A 10,537-nucleotide genomic window follows, 5' to 3' on the forward strand; every position below is an offset into this window, starting at 1 on the left:
TGTAAATTGAGCGCGGTGATTTAAGAATGCGATTAACAAAAATGGTTCCAGACATCAAGAAATTGGCATCAGCTCACCAAGCATAGGATAGCCATTGATGTTCTTTTTTTTTTTGCTTTTTGTGTATATACATTTTTTTCGTTAATAATTGTCTGAGCTTTTATCGTTGTATTTGCTTGCATTGGATTTCACATTCCAGTTTGAGTTTTCGGCTTCGTTTTAGAATTTTTGTTGTACTCTGTAAAACATTTTGTGTGTCTCTTTGTATTGTACTTTTTTAGCGTGCACTCCAGTTCGATATTATGTTTTCTTTCTGTCTTTTTAATCCTTTTTACAGTGTGCGTGACTATATATACTTTCCTCAAATCTTAATTTAGTTTCAGAGTTTTTGTTTTGAAATTCTTAGTTCCTGTATTGCAGTTTGTTCTTATGCCCTTTTTATATTTCTTTTTGCGTCTTAAATTTCACTTATAATTCAATCATTACTGTTTTTCTTTTGGGGCATTTCACTTTCTTGCAATTGAATTTTGTTTTCAGTGGTCATTACATTTAAATGTCTTGAATAAATAAGATAATAATGAAATACATGTATCACGAAGTTTGGGAATAAAGTGACGGGTGGCACCAAAATTTTTCACACAGTTGAGATATGGGGAAAAGACTGGAAATAAATTATTTGCATCGATATGTCCAGATGACAATTTTAAAGAAAACAAAAAAAGTGTTTGCATAAATTGAAGAATTATTTCCTATGTTGTGATTGAGAGGTTATGTTGGAGGAGGGGGGCGATGACAACTTCCTCATTGGCTCAAGGGGTGATTCTTTCAAAAAGGTTAAGAACCACTTTCTAGTCCAACCCCCTGCTCAGGCAGGAAACCCTATACCATTTCGGACAAATGGCTGTCCGGTCTCTTCTTAAAAACTTCCAGTGTTGGAGCATTCACTGCTTCTGGAGGCAGGTTGTTCCACTGGTTAATTGTTCTAACTGTCAGGAAGTTTCTCCTTAGTTCTAGGTTGCTTCTCTCCTTGATTAGTTTCCATCCGTTGCTTCTTGTCCTGCCTTCTGGTGCTTTGGAGAATAGCTTGACTCCCTCTTCTTTGGGGCAGCCCCTGAGAGATTGGAGCACTGCTATCATGTCCCCCCTCGTCTTTCTCTTCGTTAAACTAGACATACCCAATTCCAGCAACTGTTCCTTGTATGTTTTAGCTTCCAGTCCCCTGATCATCTTTGTTGCTCTTCTCTGTACTCTTTCTAGAGTCTCAACATCTTTTTTACATCGTGGTGACCAAAACTTCACGTGATCTTGATTCTATCCCTCTGACCAATAAAATCAATGGGGAAGCCAAAATCACTTAACAACCATGTGATTCACTTAACACCTGCAGTGGTTTGCTTAACAAGTATGGCCAAAAGGTCATAAAATAAGGCATGACTCATTTAACAACTGCCTTCTTAGCAACAAGAATTGCGGTCGTAAGTTGAGCATTACCCGTGATTTTCGGTTCTTTTCACATCTCCGTAGCAACTTGGTGTTCCAGTTTTAGCATTCTGGGATCCAAGATCATATTGATTTTGAAACTAGATAGAATTGTGATATGCCCCACAGTCTTTTTTTTCCCCAGTGTCATTTTCCTGACTCAAGTTTTCCCCAACTCCAACATTTCTGTAAAATAAAAGAGAAAGTATCTTACTCAAATAAGTCCTTTTTTTTTTTCCTGCACCACCTCCCTTAGCAAACTGCAATTCAGTAACCATTGTTAACCAAAGGAGATTTGTTTCATTCTGAAATGGCACACAGTGGACTTTCACCTCCAGAGTTAATTACCCCTGTAGGGCTGCTGATTTAGATGCCTTTGAAAGCGAAAAGAATAGTTTAGGGCACAGGTCGGCAACCTGTGGCTCCAGAGCCGCATGCGGCTCTTTGAGCCTCCCCCTGTGGCTCCCAGCCTCCTCTGCCGTTGCAGAGAGAGACAGAGACAGAGAGAGGCAATTGCACTTCCCTGCTTCTCTCTCTGTGTGTGTGTCTGGGTGTGTGTGTGTGTGTGTGTGTGTAAAAGACAGTGCACTCACAGTGTTCTCCGAGGAGCTGAGAAGCTTAGTGGGTGGAGCTCCTCCCTTTGCTGCTCTCTGCAGGAAGCAGGAAGGGCAGGAGAGAGCTAGCTAGCCCAGCTAGGCTGACTCAGGAATTCTGGGAGTTGAAGTCCATGAGTCATAAAAGAGACGAGGTTGCCTACCCCGGAGGTTGTTGGACAACAGCTTGAAGCTTGCCAGGTGAGCAGCAGATAGGAGGGGGGGGGGAAAGAGAGAGAGAGAGAGAGAGAGAGAGAGAGAGAGAGAGAGAGAGTGGGGGAAGAGGAGTGGCAGACCAAGGGCAGATAGAGAGGGAGGGAGAGAGACCCTTTTGACATCTAAAATGAAGATAACACTGCATATATCCTTTTTTTACCTGTGTGTGTATGTAATTTTATTCTCTTAAAGCATTCTCTTGGTGATCATTGTTTTAATAGTATGGATATTCCCAAGAGTCATATTTTTACTTTTATTTTTAATGTGTATATGTGTGTGTCTCTCTCTCTCTGTGTGTGTGTGTGTGTGTGTGTGTATACACATATACACATACACATACACACACACACATACACATACACACACCTATAATAAAGGTAAAAAAGGATATATGCAGTGTTATCTTCATTTTAGATATCAAAAGGGTTTTGCGGCTCCCAGTGTTTTGTTTTTGGTGGGAAACGGGTTCAAGTGGCTCTTTGAGTGTTTTGGGTTGCCTACCCCTGGTTTAGGGAATCTCATTCCTGTGGAGGTCTTAGTAATAAAAAGCCTTTTTTTTTCCATTTGAAACTTCAGTGTTCTGTTTTCTGCTACTGGTTTTTCATCTGCTACGTGAATCATGCTTCTAATTCTAAGATCATTCCAGATCGCCAGGGGGAGATCAGGAGCTGATCTTGTGACTCGTGGGGAAAACTAATCCGACTATTGGATCAATTTTCCCCACAAGCCACCTAACAACTGTGCTCGTCCCGATGAAGAGGTGCTGTGGTCTACGTTTTAAATACAGGTAGTCTTGGACGTAGGACCATAGCTGAGCCCAACATTTCTGTTGCTAAGTAGTGCGCTGTGGCCCACTTTACAAACATTTTGGTAAGCACATCACTGCAATTGTTAAATGAAGCGTACAGTTGTGATGCAATTCTGATTTGCCCCATTGACTTTGCTTGTCAGAAGCCGGCTGGGAAGGTAGCAAATCACCTGACCCCGGGAATGTTGTGACTATTAGCAAAAGCCAAGCACCCGAATTTTGTTCACATGACTGTGGGGATGCTGCAGCAGTCGTAAGTGTGAGAACTGGTCATAAGTCCATTTCCCCGCCCCCAGTGCCGTTGTAACTTGGAACGGTTACTAAACAAATGATTATGCCAATCATGTTCCTTAGATATTTCCAAAAAACTGCCAGAACTGGAGGCTCAATAGGATCAGAGAAAACAACCTTCAATTACCCAAAGATTCCTGGGAACGCTGGGTTTTTCATATACTGGTAGTCCTCGACTTACAACTATTCGTTTAGCGACCGAGTCAAGTTACAACAGCATTGAAAAAAGTGACCTAGTGCCATTGTTCACAGTTACAAAGGTTGTAGTGGCCCAGGGTCATGTGATCACCTTTTTGTGACCCTCTGACAAGCAAAGTCAAATGGGGAAGTCAGATTCACTTAACAACCGCGTTACTAACTGGATAACTGCAATGATTCACTTAACAGCTGTGGCAAGAAAGGTCATAAAATGGGGCAAAACTCACTCATCTTGTTTGACAAGGGAAATCTTGGACTCAATAAGAAGTCGTAAATCGAGGACTATCTATGCCTACAGTATGTGCAACTCAAAACTGCAGAATCTCTCTCCTAAAGCAATACGTAGCTGAAAGCTTGTAGGGACTCTGTAACTCAGACATGTCAAACACAAGGCCCGGGGGCCGGATGTGGCACGCAAAGTGGTTTCATGTGGCCCGTGAAGCCATCCTGGAAACAGTGAGGGAACGACCCCCGGTACCTTGGCCCTGGCCCAGGCCGGTCGGGAGCCAATGTACAATTTTGTAGTGGCCATCTATGCTGAAACGCATTCAGTCTTAGCTCCACAAGGCCGTCTGGAAACAGCGAGGAACCAGCCCCTGCCGCGTCGGCCCCGCCTCCTGGGTGCATGCTGGGGAGGTGTCACCCTTTGTGAGGAATGAAGAAATGCACCATTGCTTGAAAGTGGCCAGCAAATGGCCCTCACCTACTACACATATCCGGCTTGATGGGCTCTGGGGGAGGGGTTTCGGCAGGCAGTGGGGTGCTCTCCTCACAGCACCAAGAGACTGAGCCGGGCGGCAGAAATCCAAAAAGAAACGTGAGGCCACCCAGCTCCCAGCCTATCCGGTTTCAGCAGGCAGCGGGATGCTTTCCTCACAGTGCCAAGAGCTGAGCTGGGTGGCGCGAATCTGATGAGAAGTACAATGCTGCCTAGCCCCCAGCCTGCCCAGTTTCAGCAGGCAGCAAGGTGCAAAGTTGGCGAGCTTTGCACCGCCAGCTCAACCTCTCGGCGCTGTGAGGAGAGCACCCCGCTGCCTGCCGAAACCACGCCCACCCAGTAGGCCACACCCATTCCATCCACGCCCACCCAGTAGGCCGCACCCACCCTGGCCATCCTCCCCCCAGGGCAACCACAATGCTGATGCGGCCCTCAATGAAATTGAGTTTGACACTCCTGCTGTAACTGAATAGTAAATCAGGCAGTTTGTTATTCAAATTGTATCTCAACCGGAGGCACCAAGTGGCCTAAGGCAAGCCTAGTTTCAGGCATTACACAAATAAATGGAGTTTATATAGACCTCCAGGGCAATGCAGATATTATCACAACTTACATTTTTTTCTCTTTGAAGCACACAGAAATGCAAAGAGTTTCAGCAGCTGTGCTCAAATACCAGATGATAAGCAATAATGTTTTTCTAATGATCTCTCCAGCAGGTTTGGCTTCCATTAGCAAGACCCAAATTCCTAGTGAGCTCAGATTCAGCTTCTGAATTTCAAATAGCCAAGCAAACAAGTATTTCCTAAAGGCTGGAGCAATTTCTCTGCACCTCCTGTTATTGCCCGTCTTGTATTTGCTGCTAAGGCTGCGCTTCGCAAAACCTTAAACTGGCACAAACTCACCACTCTGCATTACGTTTGAAGTGCCAAGTGTTGCAGGATTAAATGATTATTAAAGGGCTTTGGAAACCTCCTGTCCTAAAAGCGATTAGTCTTGTAAGCCTATTGACCTAGTTAGGGGAGGACTTGACTCTGTTCCCGGGACATGGTTAACATCACAAAGTTAGTACAACTTAATACCAGCTAAGGGTTATTAGGGTGCAAAGCTCAATTTAATGGGGTGCAGCTGAAACAAAGCATTGAATTCTACTGTGCTGTGTAGAATATGTAGGCCTTCTACATTTTTGATAGAATATTTGTAGCTCAGGGTAGTGTCCTTGGCGCCTTCTGAGCTTGGTGGTTTTCTTACAGACGTTTAATTACCCAACTAGGTAACATCATCAGTGCACCTAATTTGATATATATGAAACATCTGCAAGAAAACAACCAAGCTCAGAGATCACCAAGGACCCCACAGTTCTAAACTGCTGTCTAATGTTAGATTTATTTTTAAACATTTATTGATTCAGTAGATTTATATAGCTGCCTGTTTCACGTGCGCAATTCCAAGCAGCTACAAAATTAAGCACACAAAAAAAAAATCAACAAAATAGCCAAACACTAATGGAAAATAGGCTAAGGCAGTGTTTCTCGACTTTGGCAACTTTAAGATGCATGGGCTTCAAATCCCAGAGCAAAGCTGGCTGGGGAATTCTGGGAGTTGAAGTCCAGGCATCTTAAAGCTGCCAAGGTTGAACAGCACTGGGCTAGGGAGAAACTGAGCACAGTTTTAGCTGCAGCTAACACCTTTGCTCACATCCTACTAGACTTTCAATCTTCCTTTTGTCAGTTGTCATTTCAAAAGATTATCAAGCAACATAGGAATGTACCATCAAGCAGCCTTAGGAGTACACATTACAGGACTATATGATCCTTACTCATCTTAAGTAGCAACCAGCTACCAATTAGTTCCTGAATGCAATATAAAATGGTGTTGTTCTATAAAGCATTTTATTGCTTGGCACTTGCAAGACCCCTTATTCCAGGGGTCTTCAACCTTGGCAACTTTAAGACTTGTGGACTTCAACTCCCAGAATTCCTCAGCCAGCCAGGGTTGAAGACCCCTGCCTTATTCTGGTCTGAATCAGCCCAACTTGTTAGCTCATCTAGAGAGAAACTGTTCTTAGTATTGATAGAAACAAATATTTGTAGCTCAGGTGGGGTCCTTGATACTCTCTGAACTTGCAGGCATTTCAATACCAAACTAGGTAACATCATCCATGCAAACCCCGCTCCCTTCTAGCACTGATGATCTTACTAGTTTGGTATTGAAACGTCTGCAGCATGGGTGTCAAACTCGATCATGTCACATGACATATCACGACGGTTTTTTTCCCTTTGCGGAGCCGGGGTGGGCATGGCCTGTGTGTGACGCATCTGGCCTGCGGGCTGCCAGTTTGACACCCTCTGGTCTGCAAGAAAACAGCCAAGCTCAGAGAGCACCAAGGACCCTACTGTTCTTAGTATCCCACTTTTAGGAAACAAAGGAACATAATCCGAAGCAGTTTTCTGGTGTTGAACTGAATGCAGATAATATTTTCGATCCATGTCTGGTTTCTGAGTGATCATTTTCAAACAACGCCAATCAAGTCCACACAAACCAAATAGCATTGTAAGGAAAAGGGCTTATTTAGAGAAATAAATGATTAAATTAACATGATCACGCTGAATTTCTGAGGAAGAGATTAACCTGCCCTGTTAGATAGAATACTGCCGTCAAGTTATTTTTTGTGTCTCACATTCTCTTTTTCGGTACAGATTACTAAATAAATGCTTTTTTTTTTATTTTAGACCACCGTGATTGAATACGTAAAACCCTCAGATCTTAAAAAGGATATGAATGAAACGTTTAAAGAAAAATTTCCTCACATCAAGCTCACGCTAAGCAAAATCAGAAGGTAAAAAAAACTGTTTGGGAGATGTGAAAATCACTTTGTGTGTCAGTCCTGTCTTTGGAACAGGCTTCTTTCTATCCAGATTTATATCAGAGTGGCTTTATCTGTAAATATTGACAGCACAATCCTGCATACGTATTAATAAACATGAGGAAGTACATATAACATTGCAGATTTGACTATTAATGAGATATTTTATTTACAAGTTCTTGATTCAGTGCTCCGTCCCAAAATATAGTCTATGACAACATAGTCATAGGTAATAACTGTAGTAGTGTAACATGTCAGGAGGTGAGGAATTACTATTTTCTTGTTTTTTATGCTAATTATGGTAGGAATTGGGGCTTTTCATTCTGTTATGAATCTCTAGCTGCTAAATATGCTGTGATATACTCTAAACTGGGGATAGGCAACTTTGGCTCTTTTATGACTCGTGGACTTCAACTCCAAGAATTCCTGAGCCAGCATGAGTGACTCACTGGAGAAGAGCCTAATGCTGGGAAAGATGGAGGATAATAGAAGAAGGGGACGACAGAGAATGAGGTGGCTGGATGGAGTCACTGAAGCAGGAGGCGTGAGCTTCAGTGGACTCCAGAAGATGGTAGAGGACAGGAAGGCCTGGAGGAACGTTGTCCATGGGGTCGCGATGGGTCGGACACGACTTCGCAACTAACAACAACTTCTGATTCTACAAGAAATTGCACAATTCAGTTCTAATGTATAGGAAAGAAGTCAGATAATTGCTCCTTTTTCTGACTTTCTTCTGATTGAACGATTTTCTGTGGGGGTTACCCCTTAGCCATGTTCTTTTGATTGATCCCATAGTCTCTCTCCTGATATATACGGGGTTCAATTGCTACTTCCTGAAGCCCCAAAGATCAGAGAACTCTCCTTTCTCTGCCTCTTTATGAAAAGGACCGTTCTAAAACATATATGTGGGCGCGATGGCTCAGTGATCAAAGATGCTGAAGTTGTCAGCTGGGAAGCTGTCAGCCTGGGTTCAAGGCCCGAGCGCTGCACGACGGGGTGAGCTCTCATTTCTGGCCCAGCTTCTGCCCACCTAGCAGTTCAAAAGCATGCAAATGCGAGTAGATAAATAGGTACCACTTTGGTGCGAAGATAACAACGTTCTGTGCACCTCAGCGTATTGTCATGCTGGCCACACAACAGAAAATGCCTTTGGACAATATGTGCTCCCTCAGCCAAAAAACAGGAGATGAGCACCATCCCTAGAGTTGGACACGACTGGGCAGGGGAAGCCTTTACCTTTAAAACATACACATTTCACTTAGTTCTGAAGTTTCTCTTATCCACCTAGAAAAAATGAACTTTTTTTTCACTTTCTTCTCCCTTGCAGTTTAAAGAGAGAAATGCGAACCCTGAGTATGGAGTGCAACCTGGAGCCAATTACTGTGTCCATGGCTTATGTCTACTTTGAGAAGCTCGTCCTTCAAGGCAAGCTCAACAAACAGAACCGGAAACTGTGTGCCGGTGCTTGTGTGCTGCTCGCAGCCAAGATTAGCAGTGATCTCAGGAAACACGAAGTCAAACACCTAATTGATGTAAGTACAACTGGAAAATAGAATAGGAATAGGAATTAGAATAGAATAGAATAGAATAGAATAGAATAGAATAGAATAGAATAGAATAGAATAGAATAGAATAGAATAGAATAGAATAGAATAGAGCTGGAAGGGACCTTGGAGGTCTTCTAGTCCAGCCCCCGCTGGAGAACCTATACCATCTCAGACATCTCAGAGGAGGAGCAGGAGAACCTACACCATCTCAGACCATCTCAGTCTAGCCTCTTCTTAAAGATCTCCAGTGATGGAGCGCCCACAATTTCTGGAGGCAAGCTGTTCCACTGGTTAATTGTCCTCACTGTTAGGAAGTTTCTCCTTAATTTCAGGTTGCTTCTTCCAGGGTCTCCACTTCTTTGAAAACGCTAAAGTTCTCAAATATTTTTTTTCCCTACACTTCATACATAAATCTTTGCAGACTTGCAAATAACATCGAATGGAAATATATACATTTTTGACAGAGACTGGAAGTCCAAAGTTAGTTTTGTGGTAAGAATACCCTGCACCTGGATTGTCACTGTAAATGCATGAGAAAATTAGAAAGATGCAAGGTGGAAGTGTTGGGAGTGCTTTAAAGCTACCATTTGGATGTCAGGATTGTGATGAAAATAATAGTAATAATGTTGTCTCTGCAACACCAGCCCCAAATTGTCTACTTAAAGGATCATCAGCCAAATGATTGTGTTAGTTTGGAATGGGACATGATACCAAATTTGAATTGTACTGGGACTGGGTCTCCTTGGTTATTGCCAAAATAATTTGAATTTCCCTAAAGCAGATCCATTTGTTCATATGCATCAGTTTTTAATTTTCCTCCCTGTTATCTTGCTGATAATGGCACCAAGCAATTTCTTTTTCTATTCTGTCTGGCTCTGGATTAATATATGTATTTTTATGCATCCTAGTTCTATTCATGCCTTCTGATAATAAGCCCAGCTCCTTTCAGTAAGACTTAGTCTCAAATAAATGAGCAGGGATTGAAGCTATCTCTTTGTTGCCCCTCAATGTTGAGACTCTAGAAAGAGTGCAGAGAAGAGCAACAAAGATGATTAGGGGACTGGAGGCTAAAACATATAAGGAACGGCTGCTGGAATTGGGTATGTCTAGTTTAACAAAGAGAAGGACAAGGGGGGACATGATAGCAGTATTCCACTACCTCAGGGGCTGCCACAAAGAAGAGGGAGTCAAGCTATTTTCCAAGGTGCCTGAAGGCAGGACAAGAAGCAACGGATGGAAACTAAGCAAGGAGAGAAGCAACCTAGAACTAAGGAGAAACTTCCTGACAGTTAGAACAATTAACCAGTGGAATAACCTGCCTCCAGAAGCAGTGAATGCTCCAACACTGGAAGTTTTTAAGAAGAGACTGGACAGCCATTTGTCTGAAATGGTGTAGGGTTTCCTGCCTGAGCAAGGGATTGGACTAGATGACCTCCAAGGTCCCTTCCGACATTATTATTACTATTATTATTATTATTATTATTATTATTATTATTATTATTATTATTATTATTAATCATTGTTGATGGGCCAAGTACCTACAATTCTTAGGCAGTTTGATTCTTTACCAGAAAATAGCCGAGGTGGCACAGCAGTTAGAGTGCAGTACTGCAGGCCACTTTAGCTGACTGTGTTCAGCAGGTCAGCGGTTCAAATCTCACCGGCTCAAGGTTGACTCAGCCTTCCATCCTTCCGGGGTAGGTAAAATGAGGACCCAGATTGTTGGGGGCAATGTAAATATATATATATATATATATATATATATATATATATATATATATATATAGATATATATATATATATATATATACACACACACACATA

The 10,537-nt window shown here is 42.5% G+C and overlaps 1 protein-coding gene across 1 annotated transcript in view; it reads left to right on the forward strand.

Annotated features, from left to right (window-relative positions):
- The window catches only part of CABLES2 (Cdk5 and Abl enzyme substrate 2), a 58,398-nt gene that overhangs the window by 43,007 nt on the left and 4,854 nt on the right, over positions 1-10,537 (forward strand). Inside the window, exons 7-8 of the mRNA XM_039346483.1 lie at positions 7,033-7,139; positions 8,494-8,698. Coding sequence (XP_039202417.1) covers positions 7,033-7,139; positions 8,494-8,698 — 312 coding nt within the window. The remainder of the gene's footprint in view (positions 1-7,032; positions 7,140-8,493; positions 8,699-10,537) is intronic.

This window comes from Crotalus tigris, unplaced genomic scaffold, assembly GCF_016545835.1.
Source record: "Crotalus tigris isolate CLP2741 ecotype Arizona unplaced genomic scaffold, ASM1654583v1 scf7180000017999.2816498, whole genome shotgun sequence".
In the NCBI taxonomy this organism is placed as follows: domain Eukaryota; kingdom Metazoa; phylum Chordata; class Lepidosauria; order Squamata; family Viperidae; genus Crotalus; species Crotalus tigris.